Consider the following 18,978-nt stretch of genomic DNA (forward strand, 5'->3'; position numbering starts at 1 on the left):
ATGAGCGAGATGAGGCCAGGGAAGGCAACTTAGCATGGCGTCTTTCCAAAAAAAGGAGATGGGACCCCGAAGGAATTGGATCTACAGATGGAGTAGGAGACGGGTCCTAGGCAAAACAATAGGATCGGCCACAGATGGTTCTGAAAATTTTTTGATCGGCTCTGTGGACATTGGATTTGTAAACCTCTATCTTTGGATCTGAGGGGGAAGAGGTTTGAGACCTCCTCAAATCCAACTCAGACCTCTTCCTGGACAACTCCAAAAATGGAGTTGAGGAAGTGGAAGCAACTGGAGATTTTCACTCCTTGGACTTAAGCTTGAGGGATTGAACCCCTGAAATAGCTTCTCTGAATGATTAAGTTAACAAACATTTCAGAATTAGCTTGTTCTTTCTGTCTACTAATGCGCAGAGATTGAAATTGTGGCAGATGGAACAATCTTCTTGAAGGTTCTGTGGACCTAAACAGTAAACACAAAGATTGTGGGCATCTGAGACCGGTAACTTGTGTCCACACTTCGCACACTTTCTGAAACTTGAATGGCCTTTCTCAGTCATTTTACTAACAAAAAAATTAAAGGGGATATAGATAAAAAATTTTGTGATGTGAAGTTCTAATAAAAGGTCCTCGTGCTATCCCAGTATATACTGATAATTCTGAAAACCCACAAAAACTGTATGGCTGATAACAGCTATTTAAGAAAAACAAGGAACTGAATGAGAACATTGATTCATTCTGCCTCAGAGATGGGGAGGTAAGAAAAACAGAAACAATGCTGTTACAAATTAATTAGAAATGCCTGGATGCTGGTTCATCTAGAAATACAAATAATTATATTTAAAAATAATATCCACTAAAATGTTTTTACATTTCAGCTTTATGCACTATGTGAGAAATAAAAAATCCAAGGTGGTTCTCACCTCCGGGTTTAAGTAACTTTGTAGACCTTGAGTGTATTTATCTAGTTCAAGCCTGAATGTGTACTTATTAAGGAAGATTAACCATTTCTACTTTATGATAATGAAATACTTAGAAATTCACACAATGTAGCTTACAAAATGTTGAGTTCCAAACCTTATATATTCATATGCTGTTACACTTACAGGTAAAAGCCATCAACAACACAATCAATCTAAATATGCTATAAAAAGTTTGTTATAAGGCATATGAAAATTTGTAAGAAAATACTTCAGTTCCAGGATCCAAGAGTCTGTATATGGACATGTAACCTAAAGACAAGCTAGGCCACAGCAAATGAAGTATTCTGAAAAATCTAAAATAACAGTTCACTTTATGAAATGAAAATGGTGAAGAAGCACAATTAGCTTCAGTACTTCAAGGCAAGTGGCTTCTTCAGTCAACTCAATTCTCCAAGTACTGGGATCCTTACATTCTCCGGAGATATAGTTTAGGTTACAGACAGATATTCTTTAAAAGGAACATTTAACAGTAAAAAAAAAAAGTGCTCCAATGGATGGTTCTCCAGGAGCTCCCACTTACGGAATATTAAAAAATCACAAAGTAGACTTAGAAAACTTTTATTGCACTAAATGGTAACAGTTTATGACAAGTAACAAGTTGAGCAAAAAGCTTTCACCTACCAGCTTCAGTGCTGTTTTAAAACTGCAGAGAGAGAGCGAGCATGTATGAGTGTAATAACTAGTTTGTATACAAGTTCCATAAGTTAAAGTTACTAAGCCTCAATTCTGATGTATTTGTACATAACAAAGCTGCTTGAACAAAACCCATGAAGTCTCGTCTATTTTACCCTGACTAGATGAGCAACATGGTGTCAGAACCGGGATTCCAGAGACTGCTTTTCAGAGCTACGAGGTGCAGAGTTAACAGTGAAGGTAAACTAAGATAAACGAGCATAAAAAAGAGCCAGAAAAGAACCAAAGGCAATGAAAACTTGCACAAATGGTTTATTTCATAAAAAAAATAAAACGGAGCATTACGAAGGCACAAACCGCATTATTAAGAGAGGCGCAAAAAGGTTTGTTGATTAAACAGAATTTTTTTAATTAAGGGATAAAACTAGCACCAGAAAGTATATACGGGGTTTGGAATTACCTCAGAATTGCAAAACAAGCATGTTTAAAGCAAAAATGGCATTTTTATTGTAAAACAAGCAAAAGAAAAGTATAATGGGCATGGAAAGAGATTAAATGAGCAAAACAAATATAATAAGGACAAAAAAGGGCACATTAAGTGTAAATAAAGCATGTTTTTTGGCAAAGTGCTGTGTTTGGCATAACTACTACTTTGAATTGTATTCAGGGCATAAAAAGAAGTTATGTACTCACCATAACATTCCATCTGAGTTGTTGCTCTTCATTTGTCTTCAACCTGTGGGTTGCCGAATCCAACATGGATCCGACTCGGCCGCATATCCAGCATGTGATTCGAGCTCCAAGCTCCTCCCTTACTCATAATGCCCCTGTCTCCTTCCTCTATTCAGATCGAGTTTGCTGCCTAACTTAGCATCACAAACTGACCCAACCAGAAAACAATCTTATCCTATGACAACAGTCTCCATAGGCTACAGGAGGAGAACAAGATGCACTCTTGTGGTGACCAAATCCTCTATCAGACCACCACGCAGTCTATGCAAGACAGGGGGGAGGTGGGAGGGATGACTGAAGACAAATGAAGAGCAACAATTCAGATGGAACATTACATAACTTCTCTGTCTGAAGTTGTTGTAGTCATTTGGTCTTCAACCTGTGGGACAGAGTCCCCAGCTACTGACACCTGGGTGGCCTTCATGGAAGGATATTCCAGAGCACGGCGGAGCCAAAGGATGCCCTGTTCCTGGATAAAATGTCCAGCTTGCAATGCGAGATGAAAGTATGTGAAGTCATCCAAGTGGTTGCAGAGCAAATATCATCCAAAGATATTCTGGACCAAACAGCCACTGAGGTAGCCATGAATCTCTTGCAATAGGCTTTCACATGACCTGGTGGGGATAACTTGCTAGCCGAATATGCCAGGATAATACAGTGGGAAATCCCAACGGGCAATAGTGACCTTCAACACTGGTTTCCTTAAGAAAAATTTAGAATAGGAAATAAAGAGTTGGTGAGACTTATGAAAGGATTTAGTCCTGTGCAGGTAAAAATGTAACTGTCTATGCATATCTAGCACATGCAATTTAAACTCTCCCTTATTCTGAAAGTTTAGGAAGAAAACTGAGAGATTTATCACCTGATTAATTGTCTCCGAAGCTACATTGAGAAGAAAGGATGGATTAGTGTGCAATGAGACCCTGTCCTTATGAAATATCAAATAAGGAGGCTTTATAGACAATACTTGAAACTCCGAAACACTTCTGGCATACATAAGAGTGACCAAAAAGACTGTCTTTCAGGATAGAAATTACAACTCCACTAAGGCTCCAGGCTCAAAGGAGGCAAGACCAGAGCTTGCAGAACTAACGCAAGATCCCAAAGCAGGCATAGGGTCCTTGACTGGTGGCCATAGCAGAAAAGTGCCTTTCAAAAAAGGCTTTACACAGCTTAGAAGAGGCTAGTGACGCCATGTTTATGTCCACATGAAAATTAGATACAGCTGCCAGTTGGACCTTGACAGTAGAAGAACTGGCACCTTGCTGAAAAATATTTTCTAAAAATTCTAAAATCGCGGGAACCAGGGCAGTGAAGGGGTCTAGATCACGCTGCAAAGCCCAGAGAAAAAAACGCTTGCACTTGCTAGAATAAACCTTCCTGGTAGAAGATTTATGAGCTTCAACCAGAATCCTTTTGACCGGTGAAGATAACCCAGGAGTCCTGATTATCATGGGAAATGAAGCAGCCAAGCGGTGAGCGTCAGACTGACCGGGTCAGAATGAGGAATCCCTGAAGGGTGAGAGATGAGATCTGGAGTTGGATCTAATGTCCATGGTGGATGCACAAGATGAGACCACAGAGAGGGGAACCAGACTTGGCAAGGCCAGAATGGGGCAATGAGGATGACTAATCTCCCTAGCCTGCGAGCTTTCTGAAGAACTTTCGGTATTAGGGGCAGAGGAGGATATGCCTACAGAAGACAGGGGAGCCAAGCATGAATCAGAATGTCTCAGGGGGCTTCCCCCTTTGGGGGGTTCAGAGTGAAGAACTCGCTGCATTTTGCATTGGAAGGAAAGGTGAAGAAATCACAGCAAGGCTGACCCCACTTCAGAAAGATCTGTTCCACTACTGAAGGATTCAGAGCTCGTAAGGCATCAGAATACATCTGCTGAGCCTGTCCGCTAGAATGTTGGACCTCCCGAGAATGTGCGTTGACACTAGAAAATGGCCGGTGGAGCTCGCCCACTCCTACACTCTCATGGCTCCACAACACAGAGATAAGACCTGGTTCCCCCCTGTTTGTTGATGTACCAGACCACAGACCTATTGTCCTTCTGGATCGCAATCATCCTCAGGAGAAGATGGGCATAAAGAGCCTGCAACACTAGAAGCACCACCCTCATCTCCAGGATGTTGATATGCAAATGAGTCTCATTGGGGGACCACGTGTCTTGGACCGTCCTCCCTGAACAGTGCCCCCCCAGTAGGAAGGCATCTGTGGTCAACATGACCAAAGGGGAAGGCAGAAGAAAGTGACAACACCGGAGATCTGGGGAATGATTCCACCACAGAAGAGAGTCCCTGCACACCTGAGAGATCCAAATAGGGTAAGACAACGGATGATCTAACATGGACCATTGAACCACAAGGGCTCACTGAAGTACCACATGTGGAACCGGGCCATGGGTAAAAGAGTGATCATGGCAGTCATGGACCCTAATGCCCTTAATACTACTCCCACTGTCGGTGACTGAGCTTGAGGAATATCGAGGACATGCAGCTTCAGAGACTGGATCCTCTCTGAGGCTAGAAAGACCTTGGTTTGAATCATGTCCAACCGAGCCCAAATGAAGTCTAACGCCTGACTCGGAGCCAGTGATGACTTGCTGAGATTGATGGTTATGCCCAGTTGTTGGACTAAGTGAAGTACGGAATCTCTCGCTTGGCAGAGTTGATGCCCGGAGGGGTCAGCAAGGAGCCAATCGTCCAGGTACGGGAAGACCTGGAATCCTTGTATTCTCAAGTGAGTTACTACTACTGCCATCACTTTGGTAAACACCCTTGGCGGCTGTGGTGAGAACAAAGGGGAGCAACTGGTTATGACTGGCACCCAGCTACAAGCAGAAAAACCTCAGAGAGCGTGTGTCCATTTTGATGTGATAGTATGCATCCTGGAGATGGAGATCGATTGAGCACATCCAATCATTCTCCTGCAGAAAAGGCAGGATAGACTGAAGAGTGACCATCCAGAATTTTGTCTTGGTGACCCGACAAGTTCAAGCTGCAAAGATCCACAATGGGTGTCAAGTCCCCCGTCTTCTCTGGCACCAAAAAGAACCTGGAATGAATGCCTTATCCAGTCTGGTCTGAGGGGATGGCTTGGATAACTCGTTTTCTTAGCAGCTTTGCAATCTCCAGTGCTGCTTCCTCTCTTTGCACAGGTGGAACATCCAGCAGGTGTCTGAATGGAAGACATGACTGGTTGAAGGGGATTAAATAGCCTCTGGATATAATTTAACACCCAATGATCATCTGTGATGGACTCCCAGGCTATTGAGTGTATTGAAAGATGTCCCCTGACTGCCTCCAGAGCTGAGCAGCCAGACAACCCTTCAGGGTTGCTGTGCAGGTCTGTCCGAGAAAGGATCTCGAGACCCCTGCTTACTTGGACCCCCTCTGCCTCTGGGGTGGCGTCTATCAAATCCCCCTCTGTCTCTGAGGGAAGGTGAGTCCTGAGTGTCCTGAGGGTAGCTCTGGAATTTCTAAAACCACATCTTCTTGGCCCCCTCTGATACCTTGAAAAGGTTCACTGAGGGGCCAAAAAGCAGATCCTGATGGCAGACAAGAGTCTTCTCATCTTTCTCACTCTGGATGAGACTGTCACATACTGACTTTCCAAAAAGGACGGAACTATAAGGGGCATTAGTAAACAACGCCTTAAAGGACTCCGAGAAGGCACAAAGCCAGATCCAGGCATGGTGCCTGATCGTGACGCCTGTACCGGCAGCTCTAGTAGCGCCCTCGGTTGCATGGGAGAAGAGACGCACAGAGGTGTTCGCAATAGATGTGAGGGTGGCCATTCAAGAGGAGAAGACTTTCTTATCCTCCGCCGACATGGACCCAAGGGTAGACTCAGCAACCTCTTTGAAACGATCACGATAATCACGTGTACCAAGTAATTCAGTGCACACACCGAAAATGTCCCTGAAGCATACATCCACTTCCCAAAAATGGCCCATCGTCCTGGACTCTCGGTCAGGTAGATGAACCGTGGAGCTCTCCTGTGCGAGCTCCTAAGTGGCCACTGCAACCACTATGGCATCAACCAGTGATCACCTTGTCCAGTGGGTTCTATCTGTAGGACCGCTCAAGATCCTGTCTGGGTGTTTGGCAATGGGGTCCACCATGTCCGATTCCTTCCACGCCCAGATGTAATAAGATCCACTAGTGGGTCTGTGGGAGGGGACACCCAGGAAGTAGAGGCTCCTGTTCCAAATACCTCCAGGAACACAGATTTGTCCGAGTTAGGTTTTTGGGCAGACTACCCCCTTCCTTCAAATCTGTGTCTTCCATGAGGGACTCTGGAGGGAAGTCCTAGTGCCTCCTTTTGCATATACATTTGTGAAGCACCTCCTCAGTGGGGTTATCTGGGGAGGACTCGCTGTGACGGATCCACACAGCCTACCTGTTTTTTGTTATCCCTCGAGCCAAGTACCACTGTGTATGTTTGATTATTGCTTGATCTGACATGCTGCTACAATACTATATGCTGCTAAATACTGTAACAATATGCTTAAGAGCAGGCCTTGCTCACTGATTACTGGTATAACTGAACTTTTGTCGACCTGTAAGTTGTTTATCAGCTTAAAACATGTTTACCAGAATATGGGGGATTTCAATGAGGTACTATATCACAAGTCTGTGGGCTAACTGTTCTTTAGAAAAGGGAAGTAAGGCATAAGACAAGACATTACGAGACTCGTTTACAACTTAGGAAATTATCTGTGATTTTCTAAAATATTCCATCAACTCATGATGAGTTTGTGATCAATATGTCATTAGTTGAACCTATTGACCTTGTTGTTTGTTCAAGACTATAAAAAGCTCAAAGGCAAAAATGGAAATCATCATCCGGATTTGATCACAGCATCAGCCTGAACTGAGCATAGAGCCATTTTGCCAGTGTTGGCCCTGCCTTAACAGATAGCTGCACTGAATAGGATTGAAGTCTCCCTTATCAGTGGCAAAGATGATTTTGTTTATGCATATGCTTGTAAGTACATGACTTATTAGTTTTTCTGTTTATTTAGTAAGTTTTTGTTTAATAAATTGTTGTTTGGGCCTTGGTGTCTTGTGTCATTTCTAATTCTGTATTAACCTCAGACTTTAAAGTAATGGACTAGTTCACTCGCCAATGTCTCCCTGTTCCAAAGCATGAGCTCCCTGGGGTAAAGAGGCCACTGGCTGTCCTTGAGGTGGCAGGATGGACGGATCTTAACCACAAGCAGAGGGAACCAAAACAGACTCTAAAGACGAGATCGTCAAGGGTCTCAAAGGGATCGAGACAACTCTCTCCATCACGTCAAACACTGAAGGGGAACGAACCTCCATAGAAGTGACTACCGAAGGAGCCGTAACCCTCTAACTCAATGAGGGAGCCAGAGTTGAGCCTCCAGGCACCGAAATTCCATATAGGTGGCTCTGCTTCGACAAACTGAGCTAAAACCATCCCCTTAGATCCGGTGCCAAGGCTACAGCTCCAAGAGCTGGACGGATCCGAATTTGTCAGATTCGGCCTGCTCAAGGCCATGGCCGGCATTGAGGTACAAGGTACCATCAGCACCGACCCTTTGAAGCCGAGGGCTCCAAAACCGGGGGTTGGATCAGAGAAGGAGTAATTGGGATGAAGGCAGAGTGCATGACCCCTGCTCTGGAGAGAGAGGGGACAGTCAAGACTCCCATCTCTATCTGGATGTGGATAAACTTCTGCATCATCTTGTCCACCTCCACTTCAGAGAGACTGCGGATGGACCTGTATGAGGAGGCCACCAACACCAGCCTAGAGGGTGGTGAGGAGAGACCTGGGTCGGCGACCGGGTCTGAAGCTCCTCCGGCTCTGGGGAAAAATGAGGGGAATGGAGCCAGAGAGACTCTGTCCTCAGAGCCAAGCGGACCTTAGCTTTAGGACCTGCGGAGGAACAGCGATCAGGGGACCACTTCCTGGGCTTGTCCTTGGGCCTGGCTGGCTTGTGCCCATCTCCGGCCCTCTTGGCGGGAAGTTGAGTCCCAGAGGCTGGGGTGGAGATGGAAGAGGAAGCCAAAGTAGAAGAAGCCTGGGCCCCGGTGGTAGGAGGGGGAAGAAGGCCTCAGAGGATCAATTTGTTTCTCCTGTCCATCAATGCGTGGGGACTGAACCCCACACAGATGGAGAAGGAGGTCTCAAGGTGGGCAGCACCAAGGCATTCCATGCACAGAGTATGGCCATCAGCTGGGGAGAGCTTATGGCCACACTCCGTGCATTTGCGGAACCCTAGCTTTGGAGTCTTAGATATGACCATGTTGAAAGGCCCACACAGCACTCACACAAAAACACACACTCACATGTTCAATAGCAAGGAAAAGAGGGATTTTTTTTTTAAACAGACAGAAATGCACGGGAAGAGGTAGAAAGATTGAAGAAGGTAACATTAAAAGAGAGAGGATGAAAATATTTATAACATAGAACACTTACCTAACAGCAACTCACAGCCACAGATCACAACAGACATGATGTGCAGCAAACGAGATCTGAAGGTAGGAAGAAGACAGGGGCATTATGGGTAGGAGAGGAGCTTGGTGCTCGGATCATATGCTAGATATGCGGCCAAGTTGGACCAGTGTCGGATCTGACAACCCACAGGTTGAAAACCAAATGAAGACAACAACTTCATATCTAGAGATATTTGAAGTACCTCAACGTGTGCAAAAGTGCTTACAGTGTGTGCTTATTACTGTGCATGTATTCCAAGGAGTCTGTGTGCAAAGTGCAACTATTTCGTGAAGTACAGTCAACGTACAGACATTTCAAAAAGTTTCTTGAGCTGGGTGTGTCTATTCGTGGAGTGCCACCATTACAAAGAGTGTTTCTTGCACTGTAAAGAATTACCTAGCATAGTACCGCCATTTTGGGAGAAGTTTCAGTGTGCTGTGTATTGTTTATTTGCAAAGTGCAATTACTTCGAAATGTTTCATAGTCTGAGCTTCTTCTGCACAGTTCATTCACACAGTGCAGTTATTTTGAAATGTTTCTTACACTGGTAAGAGGCGATTTCTTGCAGTACAGTAATTTTAAAAGTATTACAGTGCCCGAGACTTATTTCACAAAGTTCAGTTATTCAGAGGCTTGTTACGCTATTGGGCATAGTTATGAATACTGGCATAAATTTCTGGTATATGTACATGTGTACATGTTTGCGCATATTTGCAAAATCCTTCACTGACGTGTTAATATGGCAGACGGATTTTGAAAGCCCTCACCACTTGTATTTGATCAGAATATTGCAGAGAATTGGAGAATATTTGAGCAAGAGTACGATATTTTTATACAAACAGCTTATTCTGATAAAGCTGCATGCACCACAACGTTCATTTTGCTAAACCTAGCTGGGTCAGAGGCCATTGAAAGAGAGAGCGTTCACTTGTGTATGCACCAGCAATATATGAAGGAGAAGGTGAAAGCAGTTACATTGTTGTACAGGCTAAATCACGGGAAGACCCCCCCCCCCAAGTGCGCAAGTGTAAATTTAGAGAAATGTGCAACCCCACACAAACATTACATTAAAGAGGCATTTGTTTTACAGTTAAGGATTAGAAACCAGGGGAAACTTTTGCAGCTTATATAACTGACCTGAGAAGCAAAGCTAAAATGCGTCTGTTTGGTGACTTAAAAGATGAGTTGATAAACAAAAGGCTTGTGTGTGATATTAATAGTGCTGCTGAGAGAAAGATTTTGCTTCTTGACAGCGATTTAATGCTAAGCAAAGCTACTGAGAGCTGTAAAATCCATGAAGTTACAGAAAGGCACACAAGTTTGCTTGCAAGTGATAGCATCGTTTCAACAGGCTCCAGAGCAAATGTAGACACCATGCAACACATGGCAAACAGAAGCAGGCCTAAGCATATGGCAACCACAGCCCTTGCGGGTTCCTCAAGGAAACCATATAGTTTTCCAGCAAGTTCTAATACTAGTTCAGTTAAAGAAGCATTCTCAGTACAGTATAAATGCGAATCAGCAAAACCCAAATCCAGCCTTATAGTTAACTGTCACAATTGTGGTGCCAACCATTAGTCTAAAAGAGAGAAACATTTGGCATTTGGTCAGCAGTGCAACAAGTGTAAAATATGGAACTATTTTCAAAAGTTTTGCAAATCAAGTAAACCTCATACAGTTATAAGGGTCATTCAAAAAAGCAAGTTGATCATATGGAGAGCTGCAATTCTACTTTCTATGTAGATATTGTATCAGTAAGTGGTGAAAAGGATGATGCAGTGAATTTGTTGGCAAAGAACGAAGTGTATTGTACTGTCCGGGTCAATGGTAAATCCACCAAGCTCAAAGTAGACACTGGTTCAAAGTGTAATGTTATGTCAGCAGACACATTTGCTAAAGCGAGAGCTAGTGAGCAACTCAGTGTGGCTAGTAGTGCGAAACTTGTTGCTTATGGAGGTGGAGAAATTCAAACAGAAGGCTAAGTAGTACTTTCATGTTATCTGGATAGCAACTGTTACAGCTGGTTATTCTATGTAGTCCAAAGACCTGTGCAGTCATTAGTGGGTCTAAGAGACAGTTTAAGAATGAACCTGCTTTCTTTTACCAAAGAAGTTAGTCATATAAGCACATATCCTAGCTCCAATTTTTCTGAAGCTATTTTCTCAGAGTATGCTGATGTTTTCGATGACAATTTGGGAAAACTGCCAGTTGTACATTCTATGACATTAGACCCAGAGGTCAGTCCAGTGGTCAGACCAGCAAGAAAAGTTCTGATAGCTATGTCGGATAAAGTCAAAGCTCAGCTGGATAAAATGGTGCAGTAAGGTGCAATTTGTCCAGTCTCAGAACCAACTGAATGGGTGCCATCCATGGTAGCAGCCCACAAGAAAGGCTCAGACAAAATCAGAATATGCATTGCCCCAAGAGATTTGAACAGAGCATTAAAGAGGCCACATCATCCAATGCGTGCAGTCAAAAAAGTTGCAGCACTAATACCGAATGCTACTGTTTTTTGTCTTGGATGCAAAAAGTTCATTTTGGCAAGTGATGCTTGATCGCAAATCCTCATTACGGACTACTTTCAGTACCCCATCTGGCAGATACAGATTCCTAAGGATGCCATTTGGAATAAATTCTACAAGTGAAGTCTTTCAGCATGTAAAGGAGGAAAATTTTTGGATAATCCTTGTGCCATAACAGTAGATGATTTATTAGCTGGAGGCAATGGTGAAGCAGAGCATGGCAAAAACCTTTAGAGAGTTTGAGAAAGAGCACTTGAAGTGAACTTGAAGCGAACTTGAAGCTCAATCTTTTAAAGTGCAAATTCAGACTACCAGAAGTTACATATGTAGGTCATTTATTTACCAGCACTGGCTTGAGACCAGACCTGTCCAAGCAAGCAGCTATTCTTGAGATCCCGGGCACCTGATAATGTTCAGGCTCTTCAGCGTTTTCTTGGCATGGTCAACTATTTAGGCAAGTTTATACCAGACTTTATTGAGTTGACAGCACCTTTGAGACAGTGAACGCACAAAAAGGTCACATGGTCTTGGTTGGAACAGCACCAGAGAGCATGTGAAGCCCTTTAGCGGAAAATTGCCACCCCACCTACATTAAGCTATTATGATGTCAATAAATCAGTAACCCTTTCCTGTGATGCTTCAAAATTTGGTCTTGGTGCAGTCATACTTCAAGAAGGTAGACCAGTAGCCTATGCATCTAAAACCCTTACCTAAACTGAAATGCAATATGCTCAGATTGAGAAAGAATTTTTGGTAATAGTATTTGCATGTTCCAAGTTTCATAATTATATCTATGGTCGAGCTATTCAGATTGAGACTGATCACCAATTTCTAGTTACAATTCTGAAGATGCCTATGCGCATTCAGCTCCAGTGGGATTACAAAGAAAGATGCTCAAATTGAAAAAGTACAACTTCAAATTGGTCTACACAAAAGGCAAACTACTTTGTTTGGCTGATACCAATAGCTAGATTGCCCAGAAATACAACAGAACAGCTTGATGCAGAGAATTTTGGCTTTGGCATAATGGAAATGCGTAATTTTTCTACCATGAGACTTGAACAGCTGAGAGATCATACAAAGACTGATTCAATTTTGCAAAAGCTCAACCACTACATTAATGTTGGAGGGCCTTCAAAGCAGTCTAGTGTACCACCAGAAGTGCAAACTTATTTTCCTTACAGAGATGAGAAGTTGATGGAAAATGGCATTATTTCAAAGGTCCTAGAATTGCTGTTCCTGCCTCCTTACAATAAGAATATATCCAGATTTTGCATCGTCACCCAAGTTCTGAATCTACCAAAAGAAGGGCAAGAGAACTAGTATTTTGGCCTTCTCTAGCAAAAGATATTGATAAAGTACTTTCTTCTTGTTCGGTACACAATAGTACTAAACCACATTTGCAGAGAGAACCACTTCAGCTAAGTCAAGTTCCTGAACTACCTTGGTCAACTGTAGCCACTGATATATTCAAGTGCAACAATCAGCATTATTTAGTATTGGTAGACGACTATTCTAACTGGTTTGAGATTGATTTACTACCTAACCTAATGTCCACTGCTGTAATAACTAAGTTGAAACGTCATTTCTCAGTCCATGGTAGTCCACACAAAGTTATTTCTGACAATGGAACTCAATTTACTAGTCAGTTGTTTCAGAAATGTGTAAGAGAATGGGACTTCGTACATGTTACTAGTAGTCCTGAATACCCACAATCAGACAGCTGAACATGCAGTACAGAGTGCAAAGCAATTACCTGAAAGAGCAAAGCATGACAATACCGATGTCTTTTTGAACTTACTTAATCTCAGAAACATACCCGGTGATGATATACTTGGTTCGTCTGCTCAGAGGCTTCTTTCCAGGCAAACCAGAACAACACTGCCTATTAGTTCCAGTTTGTTGAGGTCTAAAGCTAACAGAACCATCAGAGCCCGATTATTCAGGAAGTGTTCTTTCCATGAGTTCAGCTATGATAAATCAAGCAGATTTCTTCATCCATCAAAAGAAGGAGAGAGAGTGAGGATAAAACGGCAAAAGGTTTCGACTGGATTGGTTAAGTTATAGGTATTTGTACCAAGCCAAGATCCTACTTCATAGAATCTGAGGGTGTGGAGAAGTCACACACATCTTCCAGTACCAGAAATGATATCACAGAATTGTTCCTGTGATACAGACTCTAGATCTCAGAGCAACCCAGACAATGTTCCTGTTGCAGAATTTGTCTTAACTTCTACTTCCATTCCTGAAGATAATCCTGATGTTCCTAAGGTTGAATATTCAGAAGAAACCGTCCCAGTTGCTAAGTCTGACTGTAAATCTTATGTCACACATTTTGGTTGTGTTTTCAGACCTAGTGTGAAATACACAGCGACCAGGACTTGATTTTTTATATATATGTATATATATATATATATATATATATATATATATATATATATATAGATATATAGATATATATATATATATATATATATATATATATATATATATATATATATATATATATATATATATATATATATATATATATATATATATATATATATATATATATATATGTATATATATATATATATATATATATATATATATATATATATATATATATATATATATATATATATATATATATATATATATATATATATATATATATATATATATATATATATATATATATATATATATGTATATATATATATATATATATATATATATATATATATATATATATATATATATATATATATATATATATATATATATATATATATATATATATATGTATATATTATATATATGTATATATATATATATATATATATATATATATATATGTATATATACATATATATATATATATATATATATATATATATATATATATATATATATATATATATATATATATATATGTATATATATATATATATATATGTATATATATATGTATATATATATATATATATATATATATATATATATATATGTATATATATATATATATATATATATATATATATATATATATATATATATATATATATATATATATATATATATATATATATATATATATATATATATATATATATATATATATATATATATATATATATATATATATATATATATATATATATATATATATATATATATATATATATATATATATATATATATATATATATATATATATATATATATATATATATATATATATATATATATATATATATATATATATATATGTGTGTATATATATATATATATATATATATATATATGTATGTATATCTAAGTTCTGTATAACTGCATGACAGAAGATTGTTTGTACAAACTGCATGTCGACTGATATTGTCAATGTGTACAGTCTATTTCTCAAAGAGGGAGGATGTAGAACACAGTGTGTGTGCTGTAACTTTAAGAAGTCTTTCAAGGACCGAACATGCATATATAAATTGCACACATATGCCAGCTTCTCTGCCATTTTGAAAGTGCAGCCAGAGAGTTGAGCATGTATGAGTGTAATAGCTAGTTTATATACAAGTTAGCCAAGTTAAAGTTACTAAGCCTCAATCCTCCTGTATTTGTACATAATAAAGCTGCTTGAACAGAACCCATGTAGTCTCATTTATTGTATCCTGGCTAGACAAGCAACACCCAGCAAACAGCACATCAGCACTGTTGTCAAGTCTGGCACATGTATGAAATTGTGCTTTTTTTTTTTTTTTTTTACTGGACCAATATAGAAGGCGCCATTTCAGTGATACACATACCACAAAAAGGGTATGCAGTTAGGCTACACTGAAAAGTCACCAATGAAGTGCTGAGGATGACACAGCATGAGAGCTGCTCTGTATTTCCCTATCCTGTAGGCAACTACATCCAGTGGTGCAGTGCATCAATAGGGAAAACCCCAGGTCTTTAAGTTAAGCTGGACCTTCACACTGAAGGTATAAAGGTACCCCACTATGCAAGACTGACACAGCACAAATATGGGCCAAGACAAGATATAAAAAAACTTTCTTGACAACTGTGCTGCTCAAAAATAATGTGATTAACACAGCTACAGAAAACATGTTTCTACAGAAATCAAGTTCCCACCTCCATGAATGTTAATACGGTTGCCATACTTCAGAGTGAGGTTAAACCCTGACAGCAAGGACCTCACTCATGCAAATCTCATTCCGGCAAATGCAAATTTTTGACCATTGGTCAGTGATGCTTCTGAACAGAAGCCATAAAAATAAGGAGTAATGAGCACCTAAAGAAAGGACAGAACTAAGAATACTAAATGAGGTAAATATGCAAAGGCAAGTAATACAGTGTTTGGGAATTCAGACAGGGAGAGCACAACAAGACAAGCAATGTATACATTTCTGTGACATGCAAGGCAGGAAAGCAGGCTCGCCAGGGTAAAAAAATCTCAAGCAGTCTTCATCTACCAACTATTTATTTTTTATTTAGAGGAATCAACTTACTGCAATAGTAAAACACAAAATATCTGAACTATTCAGAAATTAACAAGAAGAAATAACCATTCCTTTGCAGCAATCACAGTACAGTCGCTTACTGTTTGCAACTGTTTTGCTGCCTACTTTAAACTGTTTTTATGGTTTGTGACTGTTTTTTGCTCTATTTACAGTACTTGAACAACTTATAGCATAGGCTAGATTCAGACTTGCTGAATCTAGACTGTTTGGCATTTTCTGAGCACTAAAGCCAGACATCTTACATTAGGAGGGCCCTCCTGCAGCCTTGTGGCAGAAGAGAGCAGTCAAGGACCCATCTGAGTTGGGGATTGTTGGAACAAGGCTCAGTCTTGGGCTATCCCATTGGTTGGATTGTTTGAAAACTGTTTTACTTAGCTGATATTTAAACACAGTGTTTGCACGTAGCTGTGCACTGCACAATGAGGGCTAGCACTGTCATGTATAGACACAAATGCTAAATAAAAAAAGTCAAATTTTCCCTAGGTAACCCTCCTAAGCTTCCCTGCTTCTCGGCACGCAAGATAGTTGCACACTGCTACCCAGACAACAACCCAGCTGTGCTTTTTGAGGCGCCAGCACAGATTAAACCTCCCATAGATTAGCTGACTTTACTAGTTCTACAGCAGAACCAAGTCTATCTAGCCCACCCTCCACCACTTATTACAGAAAACACCTGACATAATGGAAGGTCAGTTTCCCACCGTTTCTCCAGCCAGCCTAACTGGCATGGCCATCCTGAGGCAATGTAGCAATTGCCTCATGTATACAGACAACCTACTTCTCCTAAAACATACAAATACAATATGTGAATGATGTATCTATACTATGAATCTGGAATCAATGCTCTCTCTCTCTGTCTCTCTCACGTAACACACTAAATCCGAAGCAGGTTGTTAACACCTACAGTCCACCTTCCACACACCAAGCACACAATACAAACCCACATACATGGAGGTACTCACTAAAAATATACCAAAAAAAAAAAAGACCTCCCATGCACAACCCTTCTGCACACAATATGGTTCTAACAGCACCCATTACACACAACATACGCATCAGTGTCTCACCCAATAAGCCCCTAAGGCAAAACATATCTAAACCAAATGTCATGGTCAAAGGTTACTCCATAGTGAGACACAGAGATGTCCCCCTCACTAGGCTGGACAAGGAGAAGGTCATGGTCAGCTGCCTGTCTGGAGCCAGGATCTGCCAAATCACGTATGCACTCAAGTCTCTCGGCAACAAGTACTGTTATGACTCGGTCATATTCTATGTTAGAATGAATGACTTGAGACATACCTCACTGGAATATATGAAGAGAGACAAGATGGAGCTTTCAGATTATGTGTCTCAGGCAGGTATGTCCCTAGCAGTAAGCAGCATTTTTCCCTCACCCAGTATGATGCCACAACACAAACAAAAAATGACTGACTTCAACAATTGGCTTAGCTTCTGGTGTCAATCCAGGAGGATCCAGTAACTGACAGCCTGGGATGACATAGTTGACGGACCATACTGCTTTGCCAGACATGGCCTTCACCTGTTGCTTCTAGGCTTTAGGTTCTTGGCAAAGGTACTTGCTCCCCATAGTGCTTTTTTTGTCAATGTCATAAGAACAAGATTCCCGACATCAGGGTTATGCTGCTTAATGCTAGGGGTCTAAATCAGAAACTGCACTCACTTTGAAGCACTTCTCACCCTGGAAGATGCTGATGTCTGCGCAGTCACAGAGACATGGTTCAAGGCCTCAGAGAGTACCCCAGCCACACAGGGCTATAAAGCCTACCACACATTCACACCACACAATGAACGTGAAAAAGTCAAGGAAGGAGGAGTGTCCATGTTCATTAAAGACAAACACACATCTACACACTATAAACAGTACGACTCCCTAGAGTTACTCCAAGTCCAACTAACTGTAGGAAAGACCCCCCTCCATGTCACTGTTACCTATAGGTCCCCCACCATGACACACAAATACCACACAGTCGACCTGGACCTACCTAAGTCACTCTCTTTATAGCCAAATACCCTGGTCATGGGTGACTAACTATCCTTCCATCAACTGGGTGACATACATGAGCACAAATGTGCTTGCCCCAAGGTTCCTAGACTTTGTTAACACAAATGCTCTGGAGCAGATAGTCAGCACCCCCACAAGGGGATCTAACATCCTTGACTTAATGTTCACCAACATGGGGGATTGCTGCACCACCCCATGTGAAGGGCCCTACCTGGTAAAGTCCAATCATATATCAGTCTCGTTCGAAGTAACAATTGTACCTGACCCACCATCAGGAGCAAAAAGGTTAAAAAAATTCTCCAAACCAAACTATAGGCTACTGAGTGATGGCATCAATAGTTTTAGACCCCCTGCCAAGATGGACAGCAATGACCCCTATACTGAGTTGTACACAAATGTCCTGTACAAACATCTATATAAAAGTATAGACTCAGCTGTACTGGAACAAATCAAATCAAGATCCTCACAAAGAAATAAGCCAGCCTGGTAGACATCCAGCATAAATAGATTGCACAATAAGAGAAAGAAACTGCTGTAAAAAAACAAGAGGAAATGGTCCCAGTAAATGAAGAACTCCCTTCAAAGCATAAACAAGCAGATTAGACATCTTGTAAAGTCTTCTAAAGCTAATTATGAGACTAAATTAGCATCCATAAACAAGGAAAATCAGTGTTCTTTAGTTATATCCAAAATCTAAAAGGGAAGGCCCAGCTTTGTGCTGAACAAGCTGTGGATGGTAACACTTATACTAAACCTGAGGACATCGCCAACCTGCTAGCGGACAGGTTTGGTGAAAACATCACCCCCCCTGTTCCCAACAATCATACCCCATAACATACCAGTCACCAGTCCTCTGCCTAGTATCTCCAGAGAGCAGGTCCAGGCCAACAACACAGCCTCTGTGGGACCAGACAACATCCCAGGCTGCTTATTAAATTATCTAAAACAGGAGTTAGCGGAACCGCTGAGCACGCTCTTCAATCTCAGTCTAAGCACTGACTGTCCCAACTGAGTGGAAAACAGCAACCATAACCCCTTTGCACAAAAGGGGTCCCTCAACCAACCTCGGGAACTACAGACCTATAAGCCTACCCAGCCTTCTATGCAAGGCCATGAAG

General features: G+C 41.0%; 1 protein-coding gene across 1 annotated transcript in view; it reads right to left on the reverse strand.

The window, feature by feature from the left end:
- Positions 1–18,978, reverse strand: part of CCHR4.PART0H17orf75 (chromosome chr4.part0 C17orf75 homolog) — a 671,853-nt gene that overhangs the window by 345,628 nt on the left and 307,247 nt on the right. Inside the window, exon 5 of the mRNA XM_044068053.1 lies at positions 920–977. Coding sequence (XP_043923988.1) covers positions 920–977 — 58 coding nt within the window. The remainder of the gene's footprint in view (positions 1–919; positions 978–18,978) is intronic.

This window comes from Protopterus annectens, chromosome 4.part0, assembly GCF_019279795.1.
Source record: "Protopterus annectens isolate FY-2018-M chromosome 4.part0, PAN1.0, whole genome shotgun sequence".
NCBI lineage: Eukaryota > Metazoa > Chordata > Ceratodontiformes > Protopteridae > Protopterus > Protopterus annectens.